Source organism: Diaphorina citri, unplaced genomic scaffold, assembly GCF_000475195.1.
Source record: "Diaphorina citri unplaced genomic scaffold, Diaci psyllid genome assembly version 1.1 scaffold2773, whole genome shotgun sequence".
Lineage (NCBI taxonomy): Eukaryota > Metazoa > Arthropoda > Insecta > Hemiptera > Psyllidae > Diaphorina > Diaphorina citri.
This window is the reverse complement of record NW_007380190.1, coordinates 1-26231: the sequence shown is the minus strand read 5'-3', so window position 1 is coordinate 26231 and position 26231 is coordinate 1. Positions and strand designations below refer to the sequence as shown.

At 36.3% G+C, this 26231-nt stretch overlaps 1 protein-coding gene across 3 annotated transcripts; it reads right to left on the bottom strand.

Annotated features, from left to right (window-relative positions):
- Positions 1 to 323: 323 nt before the first annotated feature.
- Positions 324 to 24524, bottom strand: LOC103519527. Of its 3 annotated transcripts, none has more exons than XM_026830993.1 (8): positions 24361 to 24523; positions 10906 to 11115; positions 7048 to 7200; positions 6072 to 6154; positions 5404 to 5537; positions 5093 to 5140; positions 698 to 1165; positions 324 to 458 (listed from the first exon to the last, which is right to left on the bottom strand). In XM_026830993.1, exons 2-8 carry the CDS (start codon positions 11087 to 11089, stop codon positions 365 to 367), a joined length of 1164 nt encoding a protein of 387 aa, XP_026686794.1. In that variant the 5' UTR covers positions 11090 to 11115; positions 24361 to 24523; the 3' UTR covers positions 324 to 364. The 3 variants fall into 3 exon arrangements, with proteins under 3 accessions (XP_026686794.1, XP_026686793.1, XP_026686792.1); XM_026830992.1 differs by lacking the exons at positions 324 to 458; positions 698 to 1165 and adding exons at positions 2671 to 2805; positions 3045 to 3512 and having other exon boundaries at positions 10906 to 11112; positions 24361 to 24524; XM_026830991.1 differs by lacking the exons at positions 324 to 458; positions 698 to 1165 and adding exons at positions 2671 to 2805; positions 3045 to 3512.
- Positions 24525 to 26231: the final 1707 nt, after the last annotated feature.

The window sequence follows — 26231 nt, the reverse complement described above, 5'->3', positions numbered from 1 at the left end:
AAGAATTCTAATGCAGGCACTTGGAAAAAATATGAATCTCTTCGTGGCGTGGGTTTCATTTCCTGCCTCTAAAATACTCAAAGTTACTTGGATTGAGTATGAATCATGCATAGAAAATAAAGCCCGTGGTTAGATTTAAAACTTCTAGAGCTGTGTCCACACATAGTCGACGCCGTCAATCGACGAGGTGAAGAGATGAATCTATGTTGTCGAGGCAGTGTACGGTTTCAGTTGACGTCGATTGACAGCGTCGACTACGTGTGGACACAGCTTAAGATAGAAGACACATAGAATCATGATTCATACTCGGATGGAAAAGTAATTAAATGGTGAATTTTCATCACTTAATTTCCGAGCTAAGGTCTTACCTTGAAGGAGTGGTGACGGCTGGTAGAAGTTCATTGCTGATTTTCTCAGTAGGGAGATCCAAGTCTAGGTTAGAACTGCTGACTGTGTATCTGGAAATATGATGAAATGCTTTCTAAACGCTATCTTACAGCTCAGGTTGTAATATAGTGTCCCTAACTCTCAAGTTATATGACTTTACCTACTGTTTTCCCCCTCAACAACTCAAAATACATTATTGTTAAATACATTATTTCATTGTTTCTCTCTAAATAGCAGAGTGCCTAAGGTTTTAGTATACTTTTTTGGGGGACGAATTCGTGCTGAATTTCGCTACTGTCGAATGTCTTACCTGGTATTCTCGCTAGGTCTGCCTCTAGTCCGAGGGTTCTCAGCTCTGGCCGGGATTGGCGCTGGCTCTGGCGTAGTGGTCACGGTCGTCTGTTGTCTCCAAGATGTCTGAATAGGAGCTGGGGTGGTGGTCACACGACTGTTCTGTCTCTTGGGAGCGTCAGCGGCCGGCTGGGCCTTTTGTCCCGCGGGATCATCCGACGGGTCGTCGTAGTAATAGTAATACACGTATTCGTACTCGTAATCCTGTCCGTTCGGTCCCTTTTTCACGTTGATCCTGGAAGTTTGAGAGGTCCCGGAAGAGACGAGCTTGTCCTCGAACGGAGAGTCGACAAAGTCGAAGTTTTCCTCGTACTTCTGTTTGGAGCCTTTCTGTTTGTTGAAGGTGAGGATGTCGTATTTCTTATCCGAGCTTGATTTCTTGTCGGCGTGCTTGTCACGGGGCTTCTCCAGAAGAGGTTTGGATGTGCTGAAATTAAGAGGAAAGATTATTAATTTTATTTGTACCTATTGACTGGATGATTACCGATGGGACCTAGGTACTTCCCAAAATACCTTGAAAAATTACCCCACCGAGATGTGAGAGGTGAACGTGCATATTGCATACACACTTAAAAGCAGGCACTAACCAAAATAGCAGAGCCATAGGTATTTTAGGAAATTATGAGAGACTATGAAATCGCACCATAAAATTCTCTTAAAATACATAATTCTGTAAAGCTGGGATTCTGAATGAATCCAACTCCCTCGTGTTCTATAGGTACCTACAAAAAACTAGCAAAGATAACTTTAAATCGCCTAAAGCGGTATGGTCTACGTGATTTTCAGAATGTCTACAATTTGACTAGACGTTCAGGTAAACAATTAGATGCAACGCACGTAAATTTTAGACGCATCATATCCCAATCGTGTATTATGACTTGGAAATGTCAAGCAACGGAATCGTTTTCTAAAAATAGGTTTTTATTCTTTCCGGATGAATATAAAATTTCAATTGTAGGTAGGTTACTCCCAGACCGACTGAATAATATAATGACATTCGATTTGGACGATAAACGCCATCATCACGTTTTAGATTAGGTACCGTAAAACTCAATGACCGAGCGGGAGTCGTAAAAATTGATTATTATATGAATCAAACTCGCATAGAATTGTGCAGTCACAAAATAGATTTTGAAACTTTTGGCCTCCGGGAATGTACGTACAATTGTGAATCTTTCAATGAAATTGAGAACAATGTTCAGGTTGGTTCTAGTCCAGATATTCGTGGTTTCATTTCTTTTCAGATTCATGTCCCCTGGATTTTTATTTCTGGTGAACAGCTCAAGCTAATTACATATTACAGGATTTAGCTTCTCGGTGTTACCTTCAAGTTCTATATCTTTATGTACAATTGGTTTTTGCCATTGTTTAGCTTTGAACTTTGGTAGTTTTAAAGTACAACCTTATAACTTTATAGGTAGCTCAGTACGAGATTGTTGAAACAACTATCTGCTCTGACACCTGTGACAATATCCCAACTACAACTTCAAAAGCTCTGTCTGAAATCGTGAGTTCATAACTTTCCCTTTCTTTCTTTCCTTTTCCTTTCAACCTTTCCATTCCTTTCCTCGGAGGTGTTGGGTTCGAATCCCGGTCAGGTAGGAAATTTTATAACCAGACTTTTCCGTTCTTGGACAGGCATGAATGTAAAGAATATGCAGGCACTTGGAAAAAATATGAATCTCTTCGTGGCGTGGGTTTCATTTCCTGCCTCTAAAATACTCAAAGTTACTTGGATTGAGTGTGAATCATGCATAGAAAATAAAGACCGTGGTTAGATTTAAAACTTCTAGAGCTGTGTCCACACTTAGTATACGCCCTCAATCAACGACGTGAAGAGGTGAATCTATGTTATCGAGGCAGTGTACGGTTTCAGTTGACGTTGATTGACGGCGTCGACTTTCATGATTCATACTCGGGTGGAAAAGTAATTAAATGGTGAATTTTCAGCACTTAATTTCCGAGCTAAGGTCTTACCTTGAAGGAGTGGTGACGGCTGGTAGAAGTTCATTGCTGATTTTCTCAGTAGGGAGATCCAAGTCTAGGTTAGAACTGCTGACTGTGTATCTGGAAATGTGAAGAAATGCTTTCTAAACTCTATCTTACAGCTCAGGTTGTAATATAGTGTCCCTAGCTCTCAAGTTATATGACGTTACCTACTGTTTTCCCCCTCAACAACTCAAAATACATTATTGTTAAATACATTTTTTCATTGTTTCTCTCTAAATAGCAGAGTGCCTAAGGTTTTAGTATACTTTTTTGGGGGACGGATTCGTGCTGGATTTCGCTGCTGTCGAATGTCTTACCTGGTATTCTCGCTAGGTCTGCCTCTAGTCCGAGGGTTCTCAGCTCTGGCCGGGATTGGCGCTGGCTCTGGCGTAGTGGTCACGGTCGTCTGTTGTCTCCAAGATGTCTGAATAGGAGCTGGGGTGGTGGTCACACGACTGTTCTGTCTCTTGGGAGCGTCAGCGGCCGGCTGGGCCTTTTGTCCCGCGGGATCATCCGACGGGTCGTCGTAGTAATAGTAATACACGTATTCGTACTCGTAATCCTGCCCGTTCGGTCCCTTTTTCACGTTGATCCTGGAAGTTTGAGAGGTCCCGGAAGAGACGAGCTTGTCCTCGAACGGAGAGTCGACAAAGTCGAAGTTTTCCTCGTACTTCTGTTTGGAGCCTTTCTGTTTGTTGAAGGTGAGGATGTCGTATTTCTTATCCGAGCTTGATTTCTTGTCGACGTGCTTGTCACGGGGCTTCTCCAGAAGAGGTTTGGATGTGCTGAAATTAAGAGGAAAGATTATTAATTTTATTTGTATTGACTGGATGATTACCGATGGGACCTAGGTATTTCCCAAAATAACTTGGAAAATAATCCCTTCTTGTCGGCGTGCTTGTCACGGGGCTTCTCCAGAAGAGGTTTGGATGTGCTGAAATTAAGAGGAAAGATTATTAATTTTATTTGTACCTATTGACTGGATGATTACCGATGGGACCTAGGTACTTCCCAAAATACCTTGAAAAATTACCCCACCGAGATGTGAGAGGTGAACGTGCATATTGCATACACACTTAAAAGCAGGCACTAACCAAAATAGCAGAGCCATAGGTATTTTAGGAAATTATGAGAGACTATGAAATCGCACCATAAAATTCTCTTAAAATACACAATTCTGTAAAGCTGGGATTCTGAATGAATCCAACTCCCTCGTGTTCTATAGGTACCTACAAAAAACTAGCAAAGATAACTTTAAATCGCCTAAAGCGGTATGGTCTACGTGATTTTCAGAATGTCTACAATTTGACTAGACGTTCAGGTAAACAATTAGATGCAACGCACGTAAATTTTAGACGCATCATATCCCAATCGTGTATTATGACTTGGAAATGTCAAGCAACGGAATCGTTTTCTAAAAATAGGTTTTTATTCTTTCCGAATGAATATAAAATTTCAATTGTAGGTAGGTTACTCCCAGACCGACTGAATATAATGACATTCGATTTGGACGATAAACGCCATCATCACGTTTTAGATTAGGTACCGTAAAACTCAGTGACCGAGCGGGAGTCGTAAAAATTGATTATTATATGAATCAAACTCGCATAGAATTGTGCAGTCACAAAATAGATTTTGAAACTTTTGGCCTCCGGAAATGTACGTACAATTGTGAATCTTTCAATGAAATTGAGAACAATGTTCAGGTTGGTTCTAGTCCAGATATTCGTGGTTTCATTTCTTTTCAGATTCATGTCCCCTGGATTTTTATTTCTGGTCAACAGCTCAAGCTAATTACATATTTCAGGATTTAGCTTCTCGGTGTTACCTTCAAGTTCTATATCTTTATGTACAATTTGTTTTTGCCATTGTTTAGCTTGGAACTTTGGTAGTTTTAAAGTACAACCTTATAACTTTATAGGTAGCTCAGTACGAGATTTTTGAAACAACTATCAGTGACACTCGTATTTATGAACAAGAATGATCGTTCTTAGATCAGTCTCAAGTCAAAATTGACCAATCAAATGCCTTGAGACTATGCTTAGCACGAACTTAAGAGCCAGCATTTTGTTCATAAATATGGGTGTTATGCTCTGACACCTGTGACAATATCCCAACTTCAACTTCAAAAGCTCTGTCTGAAATCATGAGTTCATAACTTTCCCTTTCTTTCTTTCTTTCCTTTTCCTTTTAACCTTTCCATTCCTTTCCTCGGAGGTGTTGGGTTCGAAACCCGGTCAGGTAGGAAATTTTATAACCAGACTTTTCCGTTCTTGGACAGGCATTAATGTAAAGAATGTGCCTTGTAGTAATGCAAAAGCGGTACCGAGGTACAATCTTGAAAAAAAAAAAATCCAAAACTCACCTCAGCTGTTTCACTGGTGATTCGTCATTTTCTTCGATGGCATCAGATTTCAATCTCAGATGAAATATTACAAAATCTTAGATAAGATTAAGATCAGTGTACGTTCTACAACGCGCTGAAAGTGTAGACTTGTAGAGATAAAGATGGAATGTCTAAGTTTGAGACTTTAGATACCATAGCCACGTGTTTCAAAGCTTCAAAATGAAAGGAAAAGGAATTTTAATTGTGTTAAGCATAAATGCTCGTCATAATGTCGTTCCTTGTTTAATGCACTACGCTAAATTTTATGACTTGACTTGAACCTATCAGATTTCTGGACTCCACTCTTGGATTCCATGTACAAGGAGACATTATCGATGTTGTGCTTCTCCTGTTGTTCATGTTCCTCTTCAAACAGGTCCTCCTCGGAGTCCTGCTTGTCGGAGATTGGTTCAATTTTGTGTTCCTGGAAAATATTGTTACGTATTGTTGTGTTAATATTGTTAGGTTAATTTAAGCCACAATAGAGAAGAAAGGAAACAAGAGAAAGAAGAAGGACAAGAAGAAGAGGAAAAGGAGAAGGAAAAGAAGAAGGAGAAGAAGAACAAGGAGAAGTGAACGAGGCGTTTTCTCTTTAGAAGTGGAAAGAAGGAGGACAAGAAGAAGAGAAAAAGGAAGAGGAGGAAGAAAATGAAGAAGACAAGGAAGAAGGTTCTAATCGAATCTGGTCTATTACCTATCCAGACAAATAGCTGTTATAAAACAGTACTAGACGAAATGTCTGATAAAAATGATTTGATTTGGACTCATTGTAAACTTAATGGTCAGGCAGACTAAACAGAACTGACCAAAAGTACTGAGAACAAAGCTCTTCAAAAGTAGGTAGGTACATAAGGATAGGTACTCAGCTTAACTCCAAACACAAAAAGCCCAATCTGAGGCTGAGGTGTAGGGGCAAACAGCCCTAAAGGATGGGTTAAGCTACTACGAATCTACTTACCAAAATTTCCTTCTCATCTTCATCAGCATTTTTCAGTTCGAAACCGGTTTTGCCTTCGTCAACAATGCTGACATTCATTTCATCTGAAAACCCAGAACAAAAAATTGTTCATTGATGTGGTTTGTCTAAATTATCGCTTTTCAAGTTCAAATTCTTCCCTTTGGCCCAAGATGAGTCTTCACAAAGTTACGTCAGAATCTATCAGTATATGTATATCAGAACCCTTTGTTTGTCCCATCCCATCAGCAGTAGAATAATATTATATCAGCACCCTAATAAAATTAGGTAAATAAGTAAAAAAAATCATCTTCCCTACGGTCACTCATCTGCTCTTTGAGAAAGTGTTCTTAGAGTGAACTCGAAATTTCTGATCTACTAAACGACCCAGGAAAAATTAACGAAATATTTCAACCACTGAAATCAGTCTTGTGGTTTCCTGGGACTTGTGTCTCATTACATAATCCCACTAGTTGATTACATTTTTGAGGTTTTAAGAATATTGCTTTGAAAAAATTCGAGCCTAGATTCTACCTATTTTTTTTTACAGTTATTAGTCATTACAATTCTCATGCAGGGAGGGACATTACTCCTTGATGATCATATTTGGTGATTTTAATTAATACTTATTTAATTTATTTCTTAGATATTCCTTGAATGGGTCTGTATTTTTTTACACCTATTTTAGACCTTGTTTAGACTGTGGGAGTAAAGGGACTTTTCAGTCTCATTCTTGCAGTATAAACAGGGTATATTCTATTCTACTCCGTTTGAAAAAAGTGCTGAAAAATGAACTAAATTTTAACCCAGCGATTTTGTATTTAGTTCGCCCGTTCATCACAAGAACTCTGGAGAAGTCTGGAGTGGTTAGTCTAATTTTTAAAACGTCTCGTCTTAGTAAACAGATAGTTATGTATTTGTATTTGTATTATATTGTAAAGAAATCCTAATAAATAATTATATAATATAGTTATCTTACCAGCGGACTCATCTGATTCAACATCAGAATCATGATTGGCACTAAATCGCAGCAGTCTTTTGTCTTTGGCGGGAATTATAGGAACGTCTCTTTCACTGCCGGGCAATCCTCTACTTTTCGAATAACTACTAGGACTACCTCCAAATCGTGAACCTGGAAACGGAAAACCAGAAGATAAATGTTAAGATTACTCTTCCTACTTTTCTTCACCCTAATTGAGAGTAGGAGGTAAGATAGAATAGAATATACCTTGTTTATCCTGCTAGAATGAGACTGAAAAGTCCTTTTACTCCCGCAGTCCAAACAAGGTCTTGTATGGGGCTTTTTGTACCATCTTCAGAAAGTAAAAAGCGATAATACAACTATTTACAAAGAAATTTCTCATTTGGAAAAATTATTCTATGACCGAGACCAGAATCAGACTTTAAATTTAGTTTATGTTTACCTCTTGGCTCAGGCACTCTGGTTGGGTAAAAAGTTCGAGATCAACCAATCAGATTGCTTGCTACAAGGCTTTGGCAAGGTTTTCTTCGCCTTTTCCCGTGTACAGACCGGGTCACGCCAATATAAAATCATCTCTTGGCGACTACCACGTCAACTTTATGAAATCTATCCGATCCTCAATAAACGAGGATATAAATCGCTTACGAGTTCTAGGCAAATTAAAGAGAAAGATGATCTTGTAGATAGGTTTTACTTAGTGGCGTAAAAAAGTACATTTTAAATTCTTCATTTCCTGTAAGTTACAATTTAAATTCCTCAGTAGGAAATAGAAAGGAACACATCAGTTTTCAGTTCCCTTGATTTCCTGAGCCTTTTCAGTTCCCTTGATTTCCTCTTTGGGCGTAATAGCGCGACCTTGCTGCCACAGGCCGCTAATGTATTTCCAATGGTTATCTGAAAGAGGGGCCTCTGAGTGAAATTTTGCTATTTGTTTGAGGAAAATTATTTAAGAATTAAAGATTCTGTCTCTCATTTGAGTGATGTGTTTTCATGTCTGGGGATCTGTGGGTATAGGGCGGAACTGAAATTTTATTAATTCTGGTAATGAAATACCTACAACTATACAAATACAAATACAATCAAATACAAATAAAAATGCAAATCAAATACAACTACAAATACAACACCACTGAGGTTGGTAATCAAAGCTTCAAAATAAAATAAAATATTAGCTGATTGCTAGCTCCTAAACAATAGGAAGACCAAAGTGAGTTAAAGTTTTAACTTTAACTTGATGATTTTGCATTTAGTTTGTCTGTTAACCTCTTGTGTGAAACCATCAACCAGCCATCGGTGTGGACGAAAATATCCTGGTAACACCAAAACCACAGAGAAAATTAATTTTATTCAAATTCTAGCACAGCCAAAGAGCCTAGAACTATGTGCTAATGCTCGATAAGTAGGTTAGAACTGCTGACTGTGTATCTGGAAATGTGAAGAAATGCTTTCTAAACTCTATCTTACAGCTCAGGTTGTAATATAGTGTCCCTAGCTCTCAAGTTATATGACGTTACCTACTGTTTTCCCCCTCAACAACTCAAAATACATTATTGTTAAATACATTATTTCATTGTTTCTCTCTAAATAGCAGAGTGCCTAAGGTTTTAGTATACTTTTTTGGGGGACGGATTCGTGCTGGATTTCGCTGCTGTCGAATGTCTTACCTGGTATTCTCGCTAGGTCTGCCTCTAGTCCGAGGGTTCTCAGCTCTGGCCGGGATTGGCGCTGGCTCTGGCGTAGTGGTCACGGTCGTCTGTTGTCTCCAAGATGTCTGAATAGGAGCTGGGGTGGTGGTCACACGACTGTTCTGTCTCTTGGGAGCGTCAGCGGCCGGCTGGGCCTTTTGTCCCGCGGGATCATCCGACGGGTCGTCGTAGTAATAGTAATACACGTATTCGTACTCGTAATCCTGTCCGTTCGGTCCCTTTTTCACGTTGATCCTGGAAGTTTGAGAGGTCCCGGAAGAGACGAGCTTGTCCTCGAACGGAGAGTCGACAAAGTCGAAGTTTTCCTCGTACTTCTGTTTGGAGCCTTTCTGTTTGTTGAAGGTGAGGATGTCGTATTTCTTATCCGAGCTTGATTTCTTGTCGGCGTGCTTGTCACGGGGCTTCTCCAGAAGAGGTTTGGATGTGCTGAAATTAAGAGGAAAGATTATTAATTTTATTTGTACCTATTGACTGGATGATTACCGATGGGACCTAGGTACTTCCCAAAATACCTTGAAAAATTACCCCACCGAGATGTGAGAGGTGAACGTGCATATTGCATACACACTTAAAAGCAGGCACTAACCAAAATAGCAGAGCCATAGGTATTTTAGGAAATTATGAGAGACTATGAAATCGCACCATAAAATTCTCTTAAAATACATAATTCTGTAAAGCTGGGATTCTGAATGAATCCAACTCCCTCGTGTTCTATAGGTACCTACAAAAAACTAGCAAAGATAACTTTAAATCGCCTAAAGCGGTATGGTCTACGTGATTTTCAGAATGTCTACAATTTGACTAGACGTTCAGGTAAACAATTAGATGCAACGCACGTAAATTTTAGACGCATCATATCCCAATCGTGTATTATGACTTGGAAATGTCAAGCAACGGAATCGTTTTCTAAAAATAGGTTTTTATTCTTTCCGGATGAATATAAAATTTCAATTGTAGGTAGGTTACTCCCAGACCGACTGAATAATATAATGACATTCGATTTGGACGATAAACGCCATCATCACGTTTTAGATTAGGTACCGTAAAACTCAATAATTGATTTTTTTGGCTATCTAAATTTAAAGAAAATTATTGCCAGCCCATTTTAGAGCAGGATTATCTGGAATGAGGAATTTCCATTTTCTCCCTTCCCATGCTTGATAAAGCCAAGGTTATAGGTACTAGGGTTCATATTGCGTGCTCTTAAATATTTGTATAAGACGCGTAAAGCCTTTCAAAATTCATATTTAATCTCCCAATTTCATGGTAAGGAGAAGAAACATCATTTTGGCTGCCTATTTTGGATTTTCACAGCCTTCAAATTCAAGAGTCTGAAGTGTCTGATTCTCGTCACTATTCAAACTTCTGACGTAAAAATATCAAGAAAGCTCTAAAACATATCTAAGTAAAACTACCCCTCTTTTGGCCAAAAGCTCACGAAAAATAGATTTGATGACAGCTAGGTATTCCACTAAGTTCGACCATGTTACTAAACAGATTAAATCGATGGCGTTAAACTTGAGAGATTACATTAGAGCACAAACTCATCGCCAGGCCTGGGCTCAGTGATCAGTTCTACCTCTCCCTTGAGGCCCCTGACTTTCTGGGCCGCCCCTGACGATATATATAGGAGCACCGTAATGCTCAAGGGTAGATAGAGCTTCATGTCGGATCTCGTGGCTCAGTGTCCTACTGTGAACAGAAAAAGGGCATGGAAGGGTTAAGAACAAAAGTAGGACAATGAAGGGTTAAATTGTGGTGGAAATTTGTTCAGTCTGTTACCCGTACAGAGCTGAAAGGTTCAATCAAAATTTAAGTTCATGTCTCATTCTATTTTTCATTATTATTTAAAAGTTGATCCTTCTCTTCTCTAATTTCAAAAAATTCAGTGCTTTTGACACATCCACTATTTTCTATCATTTTATTTTGTTCGTTGTACCTTTTACGAGTGGATGCCCTTCGCACTCAACCTTTGCTATTTCTTTAGCAAGGGAAATTCAGACTGGTATACTCCCTGTTTGAAGTCCCCCAGCCAGCCTAAGCTGTTCTACTCCCTGTTTAACGTCCCCCAGCCAGACAGATAAATTTAGTGGAGAAGTATTTATTTTATACCCTGATCGTGGTCCTGGCCCTTAATAGTTTTACTTACTCGACGGTTTCAGAAACTTGGTCGGCGTTTGCTCGCCGTTGGTTGTATGGATTTGCACAAACTCATCGCCAGGCCTGGGCTCAGTGATCAGTTCTACCTCTCCCTTGAGGCCCCTGACTTTCTGGGCCGCCCCTGACGATATGTATAGGAGCACCGTAATGCTCAAGGGTAAATAGAGCTTCATGATGGTTCTCGTGGCTCAGTGTCCTACTGTGAACAGAAAAGGGGCATGGAAGGGTTAAGAACAAAAGTAAGATATGAAAGGGTTGAAATTGTGGTGCAAGTTTATTTTGTTCAGTCTTAACCGTACAGAGCTGAAAGGTTCGATCAAAATTTAAGTTCATCTCTCATTCTATTTTTCATTATTTAAAAGTTAAAAAATATAAATGTATTTATCACACATCCGATCTGAAAATATTAATAAATTCCTATTCTCCCTTCTCTTCTCTAATTCCCAAAAATTCAGTGCTTTTGGCACATCCACTATTTTCTATCATTTTATTTTGTTCTTTGTATTTACTCGTAACTTCTTTTCTCTATACTTTCATAGTAAGATGGTACAAAAAGCCCTATCAGCAAAATAAGGGTTAAAGTTAACATAACACCAAAGACGGGGATTCTTATATCACCCACCATTAATATTCCGGTAGTACCTAATGGTATCTACCTAATCTCATCATAATCCACATTCCTCTCACCTTAGTTTTATCTCTTACCAATTAACCCGAAATTCTTCACCAACTTAACCTTTCCGATTGAATACTTATCAGACACCATCAATCAATGAAATCGTTCGGTCCTTTCAAAGCCCACGTCCAAATAATTTGGAAGAACTAGACAATTTTTAGTTGATAAATTGTTATTACGTAAAGAGGTCGACTTGGAATGTAAAATCCAAGATAGTTTATGCGATTGGAAAGTATTACTAGTATTAGGCAAAAGATGATAGAGATAGCTCATTCAAAAGAATAAGGGAGATTCTACAGTTATAAAGGTATTTGAAAATAATTCTTATTCGCAAAATGTTTGACTATTAAATCCATCTACGAACAGCCTTGAAGAGGTCACTTCAGGACTTGAGTGGCGAAATTTCTTGGCCAGGTTTCACAATACTGAGAGTCTTTAAGCTTTTATTATCTGTTAATTTATTTGACTGACGTAAAAAAGATTCGTATCAAGTGCCAACATACCAATAACGAAGAAAGTTTGAACAATGTAACATATAAATAATACGTCCAAGTGTAAGCAATATGAAGAAAGTACATGGAAGAGCATAATATCTACATGAGAGGCTATTATAAGAATTCTACGAACGCTAAACATAGTCAACCATGTCAAGCTAGTAAGATTGTAGGAGGACCAGGAGGCATGCAAGATTGTCGCAACATCAACTTGAATATACCTACTCAGATATTCAGAGTGGTATGAGTTGGAATACGAAATGTCACATTCCACAACTTTATTGTACAAACTCATCAATTATGTTTGACGTCGTGTTAAGGATCGTTGTGCAGAGATACAGAATTGATAGGTGAACTTTGGAAGTTTCCAGGGACGTTTTAACAAAGGAATAAAGAACCCTTTCCATGGTTTTTGAGTGAAAAAATAGGTACTTATTATTCCTAATATGATGCTTAATGTTGATTTTAATCTATATTGTTTATTTTATGCTTTATTATTGCTTATTTTCAGAGAGAATGGATCGAATATGAAGGGTGGGTTTCTTCTATACTTCTTTTCTTGGGTCTTACTTCTTATATGTGTATTACTAGGTTTATTTATTTAGTTTAGCACCCTGCCATTGATAATGTTGATTTTAATCTATATTGTTTATTTTATGCTTTATTATTGCTTATTTTCAGAGAGAATGGATCGAATATGAAGGGTGGGTTTTCTTCTATGCTTCTTTTCTTGGGTCTTACTTCTTATATTACTCGTATTACTAGGTTTATTTATATTTAGTTTAGCACCCTGCCATTGGTGAGGTATTTTCTTATTTTTTTAGACTTTAACCGTCATTAGCAGTTTTTCTGCAGACAAATTGATATGATGCAGATAACCTGAGATAAACTATGTTATCTCGTAATCTCGTACACTTTAACCGTCATTAGCAGTTTTTCTGCAGACAAATTGATATGATGCAGATAACCTGAGATAAACTATGTTATCTCGTAATCTCGTAGTATTTTAATACAGCACCCTTCGTCTATTACTGCTTGATTCCTACCTAATGTGTATATCCTTCTGAAAAAATAGTCTAATATGAAGCGTGGAATATTTAATAATGTTAATATGGATATTTTTAACGCTCTTGAAAATATTTATCATTATAATATTATGCATTCCGACATATTGTAGAGGAGAATATGATAGACATTGTATGTAGGAAACTGTAAAATACTTAGGTCCAACTTACCATTTTTAACGCTCTTGAAAATATTTATCATTATAATATTATGCATTCCGACATATTGTAGAGGAGAATATGATAGACATTGTATGTAGTAAACTGTAAAATACTTAGATCTAACTTACTTATTACTAGGTCTACTAGTTCATTGAGTTTCCTGTCAGTTATTATTGGTTCAAAGATTATCCAATCAAGCATGTTAATATTGGCATAGGTCGTAAGTAATTAGCAGTTGTTTTCAACATCTCTTCTCCTTCTTGAAGCTCTGGTGCTCTTGTGAACTGTTTTTAGGAAAAATCTTTACACGATATCGATATTTTAAACATTTCTTATTGTGTCTTGCATTTCTTTCACGTTAAATTCCATTTTATCTCTTCTACTCTCTGTATCTTTATTTATTTTCCATTTAATAACTCCTTCAAATAGCCCTGGCAGGCTATTTGACGATATAGTTATATCGTCAATTTTCTCCTTTTTCCTTAGTTCTTTAGATTTAGAATTCCCGTCAATACTGTGGGTAATCCTTTATTGATTCCGGATACATAGGTGCTCGGTATATAATCACAGTAGCTGAAAGAATTCTGAATCATACGAGTCATCAGCTGTCATCCTCCCAGAAATATTCAAATCACTATGATCTAATAGTCCTTCCACCATGGGATTTACTTCACATCATTATCTGATTTCATGAAGGATCAGTGTCCAGTGAATCAGTCAGTAATCAGAACTACATGAAATCGATCCACAATATTACCTAGCTATTCGTTTTTATTTTTTATTGATATCCAATACATTTATTATGTATTCATTATAAAATTTTATAACAAGCAAATTCAAGTTAGTAGTCTTTGAATCATCGCGTAGTTCACATCATAGTTGAAAGAAATAGTGTGACTGTAAGAAGTGAATACAATGCACTAGTGTTTGATAATATTTTTGATTTTAAATAGATATTTTTTAAAATATAAATAATATAATCTTCACAAATCTAAAATTATCTAAGCACTGCCTATTTTGTGTGGAATATTTTCAGTAACACTTTTTGTAATAAAAGGAAAAGTTTAATTTTTGCTGTAACCTTTGTTTATTACCCAAACAGTGAAATTCAGTGTTCAAATATAAATGTGTGGAGTGATTAAGCCGAAACTACTGTGACATCTCTGGCTTTTGTTTTAATTTTTTGAGAAATAGGTACGTACCTAAGATAATTTGATTAATGTTTGTGTTTATTTATTTTTTTCTTTTCTAATTTATGGATTTTCAAATTTTCTGCATATTGTAACTCAATGTCTCATCAATATACCTACACATGATTTTACGTTAAATTGTAGTTCAATGTTATAGAATAGTGTAGCAGTGCGACGGGATGGCAAGACAAAATTTCAACTTTGTCTCAGATCATAACGAAATTTTGAATTTCTTTAGATTGGACACAACGATTTGCACCTTTTCCGACTTAATTTGCTAGGCGCGAAATAGACTGGAAAGTTAGATACTTAAGCAGAATCTAGTTCAAACCCAGTTCTAAATACATTATTGTGGAATAATGTTGTCGATTTCGACTCAAATCTAAGCTAAAAAAAAATAAAAAAATAAAAATAACATATTTTAATTTGTTCTAAATGAGATTTTTGCAAAAAGGTGCTTTGAAAATCCTTAAAGTTCCTTCAAATAGGAATAGGACTGCATTCGGGAATTCATTTCATATCAATATCTTTACTTTGATTAGGTACTTTAACTCTGAAAGTAAGTACTTTGACGGTAGCTAGATTATTGACTGTTACAATCTAGACAAAACTTTCGTTGATTTTGCTCTTTCACATAAAATTGCATTACAGGACACTGAAATGTATACCATTACTTCTGACCTGTCTAGAAAATAAAACGAGTAGATTTCATAACTGTTATAAAATAGCACGACAGCATACTCGTACACCTACCTACTCGTTAGTGAGTACAGAAATTTAAATACTTATAGGTACGTTACTCGAACTTTAATTATGAGCTAACAGCAAGAATTCATTGGTCAATTTTATGTTGGACCTTGATTTGGTCTACAAGGCATTATCACATAAATAGTTGGAAAAAAAACTATGAAGAAGCTCTTTCTTTGGTGCTATTAACCTAATCATCACTTATTAGTTTTTAGACTAGGTAGGTACCATTTTTTATGGGTATATTTTTGTTGGTAAAGTGATGTAATAAGATATGCATAATGTTCTTGTGTCTTATGTGTGAATCAAAGCATGTCAGGTTAGGTATACGGAAAAAAATTATTGGTTTTGAGTGTAAGATGATTTCAAGGTTGATGGACAGTGAGTGTAAAGAATAAGGACCTGGATCAGACGAATCAGTGAAGTAGACAAATTCTCTCATTGATCGGTTGATCCATAATCAGAAAATTAGAGTTCACCAGAAATGAGATCCATGCAGTCTTTAGGATCGCACAATACTCAAAGAGTTTTCAGATCACCAACCTTGTGGTGGAGCTGAGAGCTTCTTCACACCATTTTCTGTGGATAGCACAGAGCTACCATGTTACCAAGTCTTTACTGGGGTAGATTTGAAACATTTTTACATCACAAACATTAAAGAGGCCAAACAGAGGTAATTCTATAATCCAACCTATGGGATTGTATGAGGACCAAGTCGAACTGTCGAGAACGAATTTTAACTCGCATAATGCTCGGAACTTCACGTCCTTAATATTTGGGCCTTAATACTTAGATCTCCCTCAGCCAAAACTATTAGGTAGATTCGTATAAGCTTAACCCATGTTTTGGGGCAGTTGCCCCAACAAATAAGTTGTGTAAGTCCCCAATTTTTTTTACATCACAAACATTAAAGAGGCCAAACAGAGGTAATTCTATAATCCAACCTATGGGATTGTAGGAGGACCAAGTCGAACTGTCGAGAGCGAATTTTAACTCGCATAATGCTCAGAACTTCACGTCCTTAATATTTGGGCCTTAATACTTAGATCCCCCTCAGCCAAAACTATTAGGTATTTTCGTATAAGCTTAACCCATGTTTTGGAGCAGTTGCCCCTACAAATAAGTTGTGTAAGTCCCCAATTCCGATTTTTCTACGATATTTGACGGAAACAGCATTGCTAGTCTTATGGGCCTGTTCACACTTGAACTTTAAGTTTAAGTGTGAACAGGCCCATAAGACTATGCAGCCCTGAACATGAAAACTGCCGTATACTAATAATCTCATCATAATCCACATTCCTCTCACCTTAGTTTTATCTCTTACCAATTAACCCGAAATTCTTCACCAACTTAACCTTTCCGATACAATACTTATCAGACACCATCAATCAATGAAATCGTTCGGTCCTTTCAAAGCCCACGTCCAAATGATTTGGAAGAACTAGACAATTTTTAGTTGATAAATTGTTATTACGTAAATTGTTATTACTTGGAATGTAAAATCCGTTATTCATTCAAACTTTAACTTGCTTCAAAAAAAAAAAAAAAAAAAAAAAAAAAAAAAAAAAATGAAAGTATTACGAAGCACTTTCATTATAATACTAGTCCTGCCCGACCCAAGAATTTTAAACCCAGGTTTTATTTTTAGTCTCCAGCACGCAACACGACTAGTAACGTATGATATAATTTTGAGCCAACTCGACTCAGGTAGGTACTGTTTCCTAGTGACTTAAGTTTATTGTGGTCGTTTCTTATTGGACTAATGAGGTCTGGAATTATGAGGATTTTCATAGCGTAGGTACCTATTTAATTTCGCTTTTTATGAGAAGAGTAGAAGACCCTCCAAAAAATGGAAATTGGGAAAGGGTACACGAAAAGAAGAAGAAGAAGAAAAAGATGAGGAGGAGGAGGAGGAGGAGGAGGAGGAGGAAGAAGAAGAAGAGGAGGAGGAGGAGGAAGACGAAGCATTAAAAAATAAAATTTATTGGTACCTAAATATTACTAACTGCTTTTCTTAGCGTTCAACCGTTCATTCATTGTTTATTCGCAGTTAACCTACTCAGAGTAAATTGCAGCAAATATGAGAGCTATAGACCTCGGATTTAACAAAAGATTCAATAGGTTCTCACAGCATTATCCTCGTAAATTCAAGTTCATTGAGGCAATTTCACACACGTCTGTTTACTGAACAGAAGTTACCTTCAATATTTTTTGCAGCATTATCCTCGTAAATTCAAGTTCATTGAGGCAATTTCACACACGTCTGTTTACTGAAAATAAGAAGTTACCTTCAATATTTTTTGATATGAATGTTGCAACATAATTACATTCTTCCTTGTGGGTCCCTAAGTTCTGTGGATTCAGGGATTCTTCTTCGTTTCTGGACTAGATCAAACCTTCAAATTCGAATTTTAAATGGCAGATATACCTACTTTGTCTATTGTTAATGAAAAACTGTAAAAAATGAAATCCCTTGAGTACAAATTTCATCACAGCTTTTGATGCAAAGTTATCCAAAGAAGCAGAAAAAAAGGTTAAAAAATTTCCTTTAATTTTCTTGGAAAATCTAATTTATTGACTCCCCCCTCCTGTCTCTTGGCCTTAGGTATAAGAGTATACACGTGCTGTATGCTGTATGTGAGCTACATTATGTCCAATGGATGCAGACAGCTTTTTTAATTTATTAGAGGAATCTAGTTGACCAAGGTCGTTGTACAAGTCTGTGGCCGGTGATTTACTCAACTTGACCTTTTACCTTTGTCTACCAAGTTACCAACACTTGGAACGAGCAATCAGACTATACATACACACTACATATTAGTACAAATAGGCCGAAATTGGGTCTCAAGTTACATACGAACTGGATTAAATCGACTAAAGAAACCTTTGAAATGGTGGAAGGACTATTAGATCATAGTGATTTGAATATTTCTGGGAGGATGACAGCTGATGACTCGTATGATTCAGAATTCTTTGACCTAGCTACTGTGATTACCGAGCACCTATGTATCCGGAATCAATAAAGGATTACCCACAGTATTGACGGGAATTCTAAAGAACTAAGGAAAAAGGCCAGCATTATCCTCGTAAATTCAAGTTCATTGAGGCAATTTCACACACGTCTGTTTACTGAAAATAAGAAGTTACCTTCAATATTTTTTAATATGATTGTTGCAACATAATTACATTCTTCCTTGTGGGTCCCTAAGTTCTGTGGATTCAGGGATTCTTCTTCGTTTCTGGACTAGATCAAACCTTCAAATTCCAATTTTAAATGGCAGATATACCTACTTTGTCTATTGTTAATGGTAGAGATTGAAAAACTGTGAAAAATGAAATCCCTTGAGTACAATTTTCATCACAGCTTTTGGTGCAAAGTTATCCAAAGAAGCAGAAAAAAAGGTTAGAAAATTTCCTTTAATTTTCTTGGAAAATCTAATTTATTGACTCCCTCCTCCTGTCTCTTGGTCCTTAAGAATAAGAGTATACACGTGCTGTATGCTGTATGTGAGCTACATTATGTCCAATGGATGCAGACAGCTTTTTTAATTTATTAGAGGAATCTAGTTGACCAAGGTCGTTGTACAAGTCTGTGGCCGGTGATTTACTCAACTTGACCTTTTACCTTTGTCTACCAAGTTACCAACACTTGGAACGAGCAATCAGACTATACTTACACACTACATATTATAGTACGTATAGGCCGAAATTCGGTCTCAAGTTACATACGAACTGGATTAAATCGACTAAAGAAACCTTTGATCCCTCTAAATTGGGGTTTCGAGTATCTGGTGGACTATCCGAAACTGATGGGATTCTAATAGAGCTTGAATTGATTGGCTACTTTATGCAGTTCTCTTGTTTATACTTTCTAGGATACTTAATTATCATTTCAGTCTTTGCTTTGTTTAAATTTAGAGGAAACCTTTGAATTATCTAAGACACTTTTTGTACCTTCTTCTACTAAAATGATGAATTTTATAATGGATGTAACCAATAAGTGAGATTAGTACCTCAGGCATTGACACCTAGTCCTTAACTAAGTCATTTTGTGAACAAAGTGTCCCCATTAGAAAATTTCCTCTTCTGGTAGGTATCGAACCCACACTTCTAAAATGATGAATTTTATTAATGGATGTAACCAGTAAGTGAGATTAGTACCTACCTCAGGCATTGACACCTAGTCCTTAACTAAGTCTTTTTGTGAACAAAGTGTCCCCATTAGAAAATTTCCTCTTCTGGTAGGTATCGAACCCACACCCGCCTGTGCTCCAAACCCAGTGGCCACTAAGCACTGTAACCAATATTGGGTTCATAAGTACGAGTTTACTAGTCATTCATTAACAATGGCGTGAGAATTTTACTACGGAGTATACTCTATTGCAAATTATAAACCAGGCTATTAGTACAACAACCGTAGTGGTAGGGAGAGTACACAAGTATTCACAGATACCTACTGCCAGGTAATAGTATTGTCCAATTCTTCTTCTCATCAAGCTTACATCATTCATTGGTGTACAGTATAGTCAGACATAGACCTATTCTGTCCAGTGACGAACAAGACAAATCTAAGAGGGGGTCACGTGAGGGATAAAAAACTCGGTTCGTACACAAGTATTCACAGATACCTACTGCCAGGTAATAGTATTGTCCAATTCTTCTTCTCATCAAGCTTACATCATTCATTGGTGTACATTATAGTCAGACATAGACCTATTCCGTCCAGTGACGAACAAGACAAATCTCAGAGGGGGTCACGTGAGGGATAAAAAACTCGGTTCATTCTTCTCATCAAGCTTACATCATTCATTGGTGTACATTATAGTCAGACATAGACCTATTCCGTCCAGTGACGAACAAGACAAATCTCGGAGGGGGTCATGTGAGGGCTTAGAACATTTTCGGTTTTGTTAGTGGAGACGCCAATTCTCCATACCTACGAGTATTGCCGATTCTTTGCTCCAATAAAGGATAAGCTAGGGGCCCTATAAATGAGTTGACTGGAAGTGAAGACTGACACAATTGGCTGAAATTTAATCATCAGCCAATCATTTTCCATCTTTCCAAATCTGGAGTGTGTCTTATAAACCAAGTTTGCAGCACTCTTCGACTGACACAATTGGCTGAAATTTAATCATCAGCCAATCATTTTCCATCTTTCCAAATCTGGAGTGTGTCCTATAAACCAAGTTTGCAGCACTCTTCACTTCGCATTTCGCAAATATTTTAACGAATGATATCAGCCAATTATGGAATGTAAAGTGCAAACTTCTTGGAATAGCTCACTGAAAATGCACTTATAGTCAAGCTTAACAACTCATTGATGTAATGTAAAGTGCAAACTTCTTGGAATAGCTCACTGAAAATGCACTTATAGTCAGGAATATCTGAGTATATTCAAGTTGATGTTGCGACAATCTTGCATGCCTCCTGGTCCTCCTACAATCTTACTAGCTTGACATGGTTGACTATGTTTAGCATATGATGTTTCTCGAATGTTTGTATGGTCAACACAATGACTTTAGGCTTAGGAAGTACCGGAGTTGATTCCTCTTTTTCTCCCCGATTCTCCCTCCGATTGAAAAAAATGATGATCTCAAAATTGGGAAGGATTTGTTTTTCTCAGAGAATTTCAGGTATATAGGAATCTCATCCAGTAATAGTAGTTATGTTAATGCTTAAATTGTCAATAGGTTTGCAATCAGATTTGCCTCAATCGCCTGAATAGACCTGACACAAGTGACAAAATATTGTGATCTAAATTTAAACAGCTGGGTATTATTTTGATTTCAACATGCTCTAAATCGATATGCCTCAAACATTTCCTTACAGAAATACAAAGTGCACTAATAACTTGTGGTTTCCATTAGATAATGTAAATGGATTACAAGTCTCTTCAGGCCTAGACAATCTTGGTTAACCCTGGCCTCCTGGGTTTAAGAAATCTGGGTAGACAGGAACAACATTTGTAACTTCTTCTGTTAATGTCCTCAAAGGTGTAGAGTTCTCAAGGGTTAACGTCCTCAAAAGTGTTTATTCCTCAAAGATTAGTGTCCTCAAAGGTATAAATTTGTGGTACCTACAAGTACTCGAGACTTTAGAGTTTAGAGAGTAGAGAAATTCATGAGAATTAGGAGGTCACACCAAAGTCTAGCCAGACGGACAGACAGATGAAGAAACCGCAAGGAAGATGGATAAATTTGTGGTACCTACAAGTACTCGAGACTTTAGAGTTTAGAGAGTAGAGAAATTCATGAGAATTAGGAGGTCACACCAAAGTTCTAGCCAGACGGACAGATGAAGAAACCACAAGGAAGATGGACGAAGTACCAAATATCTGGGATTGATGTACGGGAGAACCAAGATGTCTAGATCGTCTGGGATAGGAGGACACTAATATAGTTATAGGGTCTATAACTATAACTAATACCTTGCTTAGAAAATGAACTGTTGCAAATAGGTCAATGATTCTCACAATACCAGAACAGACTAAGCATAGAGAGTCAGAAGAGTTAAAATATTCGTGGAAGCAAATACCCCAAGCTAAAACACAATCTATTCAAAGCCTGAGCCTAGGCGAAGCCTACAACAATATTGTGACACCTACCTAAATTTCTTACAAGTTTTTGAATAGGTAGGTATTTTATGCCACAACATTTTTAGCTATCAGGTTTTTGGTATCTAACGATATACCTATGTTTGAAGGTATCAAAGCTAGGAACTTTTTAAATTTTCTAGATCACAAGAACGAAGATTTATCTGATAGAAAAGGTCACAAAAAATTGTTGGTACTAGGTACCTCTTTCTGACTAATAAATTTCATTAGTAATTTTGCCAGTAAAATTTTACGTGTCAGCAAAAATACTGCGAAATGATATCAAATATTCCCAATTTTCAAGGTAGGTATATCTTTTAGTTACTACTTTTTTGAAGCCTTCAATCTCTAATTTTCTGATTATGGATCAACCGATCAATGAGAGAATTTGTCTACTTCACTGATTCGTCTGATCCAGGTCCTTATTCTTTACAGTCACTGTCCATCAACCTTGAAATCATCTTACACTCAAAACCAATAATTTTTTTCCGTATACCTAACCTGACATGCTTTGATTCACACATAAGACACAAGAACATTATGCATATCTTATTACATCACTTTACCAACAAAAATATACCCATAAAAAATGGTACCTACCTAGTCTAAAAACTAATAAGTGATGATTAGGTTAATAGCACCAAAGAAAGAGCTTCTTCATAGTTTTTTTTCCAACTATTTATGTGATAATGCCTTGTAGACCAAATCAAGGTTATTAGGTTAATAGCACCAAAGAAAGAGCTTCTTCATAGTTTTTTTTCCAACTATTTATGTGATAATGCCTTGTAGACCAAATCAAGGTCCAACATAAAATTGACCAATGAATTCTTGCTGTTAGCTCATAATTAAAGTTCGAGTAACGTACCTATAAGTATTTAAATTTCTGTACTCACTAACGAGTAGGTACGTAGGTAGGTAAAAAGAATAATAGTTCAAATACGAGGTAAGTATTGCATAAAAAATTGGTCATCAAATTTGAAAGTGAATTTTACAAAGAGGTATTTTATGTTTTATGGCACTTCATTTGGCATGATACCAATGTGTGTAGATAGAAAATTATTTATTTACGAGTTGGTAGCGAAATGGTATTCTAGTAGGCAGGTACCTAGGCATGGATAGGATTTAGAATATTGCAGGTACTCACGTCTGTAGGTGCATCAACTTTAAAGTTAAAATAAATTTCAGAAGAATATGTATTTCTGACTACAAATTGCAATTAAGAGTGTATTTGTCGCCTAGACTATTATTAACAGTCAATAATCTAGCTACCGTCAAAGTACTTACTTTCAGAGTTAAAGTACCTAATCAAAGTAAAGATATTGATATGAAATGAATTCCGAATGCAGCCCTATTCCTATTTGAAGGAACTTTAAGGATTTTCAAAGCACCTTTTTGCAAAAATCTCATTTAGAACAAATTAAAATATGTTATTTTTATTTTTTTATTTTTTTTTAGCTTAGATTTGAGTCGAAATCGACAACATTATTCACAATAATGTATTTAGAACTGGGTTGAACTAGATTCTGCTTAAGTAACAGTCAATAATCTAGCTACCGTCAAAGTACTTACTTTCAGAGTTAAAGTACCTAATCAAAGTAAAGATATTGATATGAAATGAATCCCAAATGCAGTCCTATTCCTATTTGAAGGAACTTTAAGGATTTTCAAAGCACCTTTTTGCAAAAATCTCATTTAGAACAAATTAAAAATAATATTTTTTTTAGCTTAGATTTGAGTCGAAATTGACAACATAATGTATTTAGAACTCACAATAATTCACAATAATGTATTTAGAACTGGGTTGAACTAGATTCTGCTTAAGTATCTAGCTTTCCAGTCTATTTCGCCTAGCAAATTAATCGGAAAAGGTGCAAATCGTTGTGTCCAATCTAAAGAATTTGAATTTCGTTATGATCTGAGACAAAGTTGAAATATTGTCTTGCCATCCCGTCGCACTGCTACACTATTCTATAACATTGAACTACAATTTAACGTAAAATCATGTGTAGGTATATTGATGAGACATTGAGTTACAATATGCAGAAAATTTGAAAATCCATAAATTAGAAAAGAAAAAAATTCTGCTTAAGTATCTAACTTTCCAGTCTATTTCGCCTAGCAAATTAGTCGGAAAAGGTGCAAATCGTTGTGTCCAATCTAAAGAATTCAATTTCGTTATGATCTGAGACAAAGTTGAAATTTCTGCTTAAGTATCTAACTTTCCAGTCTATTTCGCCTAGCAAATTAGTCGGAAAAGGTGCAAATCGTTGTGTCCAATCTAAAGAATTCGAATTTCGTTATGATCTGAGACAAAGTTGAAATATTGTCTTGCCATCCCGTCGCACTGCTACACTATTCTATCACATTGAACTACAATTTAACGTAAATTCATGTGTAGGTACCTATATCGATGAGACATTGACGTACAATATGCAGAAAATTTGAAAATCCATAAATTAATTTAGAAAAGAAAAAAAATAAACACAAACATTAATCAAATTATCTTAGGTACGTACCTATTTCTCAAAAAATTAAAACAAAAGCCAGAGATGTCACAGTAGTTTCGGCTTAATCACTCCACACATTTATATTTGAACACTGAATTTCACTGTTTGGGTAATAAACAAAGGTTACAGCAAAAATTAAACTTTTCCTTTTATTACAAAAAGTGTTACTGAAAATATTCCACACAAAAAGACTATTATTAGTCCCGGGGCTCCGGGGTTTACGGTCCCATGTCTTAGCCCAAACTTGGATAGACCGATATTGCCTTTAAAATTGAAGGGTAGTGTAATAATGTTTCAATATTACGACTGCATTGCTCGAAGCTATACAATGAATCACTTTAAGCCGCCATAAAATAAACCAGAAATTTTCCCGCCATCAATACTGCTCTTGATTCCTAGTTCCTTTCAATGCGATCCGACGTTTTCAAGATCACAGGCGCAGATAATGAATTGCGGAAATTGTCCACAGTCCCGCCATTCACTGTAATAATCAGCGGTAAATACTCGTATCTACATCAGGCTGATTTAGACGCATATTTTAACCTTCTACACGAATTTCTTTTTCTTTGTTCTTTTCTCATGTTCTTCCTTCTCGAGATAAAAGTTATATATAAAAATCAACTCCGATATTGAGAGTTAATTTATTCTCTTTTCACCCTGTCTGTCTATCAGAATGTCTTCCTTACATTGACGCCCCAGGCAAGGTTAAATACTCGTATCTACATCAGGCTGATTTAGACGCATATTTTAACCTTCTACACGAATTTCTTTTTCTTTGTTCTTTTCTCATGTTCTTCCTTCTCGAGATAAAAGTTATATATAAAAATCAACTCCGATATTGAGAGTTAATTTATTCTCTTTTCACCCTGTCCGTCTATGAGAATGTCTTCCTTACATTGACGCCCCAGGCAAGGTTATAAATTGGCGTCCGTTTTCAACATCCCTCTCAGCGTAGAGAACGTGGTCCAAGCTTGTAGATTTGCTACAAACAGACCAAGTGACAACAAACTAAACATTTTCTTGTTAAACGTTGTAATTACACTAATGAGCTTGATAATAGGTAGATAATTACTTAATACAGACCAAGTGACAACAAACTAAACATTTTCTTGTTAAACGTTGTAATTACACTAATGAGCTTGATAATAGGTAGATAATTACTTAATATCGTGATAGATTATGCAAGACAAAGTCATTTTAAGGCCTAGAGATAAAAATATGAAGATTATATTGATACATGTCCATATTGTTATACCTTAATTGGAATGCAGAGTCTTCTTTTTGGTAAATCAACAATTTCTGAATACTCACTCAAGTGAACTGCATCAACAACTGGAACTTTATGTAAAAAACGTTATTGGCTTGATTAGGCATTTTAAGGCCTAGAGATAAAAATATGAAGATTATATTGATACATGTCCATATTGTTATACCTTAATTGGAATGCAGAGTCTTCTTTTTGGTAAATCAACAATTTCTGAATACTCACTCAAGTGAACTGCATCAACAACTGGAACTTTATGTAAAAAACGTTATTGGCTTGATTATAGGTACCTACCTACCTACCTAAAGTAGGTATATTTTTGCTTATCTTTGTCTACTAATTACCTATTTTTACTTTATCTGCCAATTTTTGTTAGATTGCTGCACTGCATCAATTGGACAAAAAGTTTAGATTGTACTAGTTAAAGTTATATTTACTGAATAACGACATCAGTACAATACAATCAAAATGTACAATCATATATCTATATCAAAAGTGCAAGGACGTCTTTATTCCAAGTATCTCACATTCAATATTGTAAATCATAAATTGGATCACCAATAAGGTAAAACCAACCAATCGTTCAAGACATTTATGATCGAAACAAACAGAACAT

Excerpts from the sequence above, each read along its gene's own strand:
- LOC103519527 (XM_026830992.1), bottom strand. The coding sequence starts at position 11,089 with ATGAAGCTCTATTTACCCTTGAGCATTACGGTGCTCCTATACATATCG. Across the intron at positions 7,201-10,905 it reads CAAGTTTCTGAAACCGTCGA|GTTCACGATTTGGAGGTAGT; the intron begins GTAAGTAAAACT and ends TTCCGTTTCCAG. Across the intron at positions 5,141-5,403 it reads TCCAAGAGTGGAGTCCAGAA|ATCTGATGCCATCGAAGAAA; the intron begins ATCTGATAGGTT and ends TCTGAGATTGAA.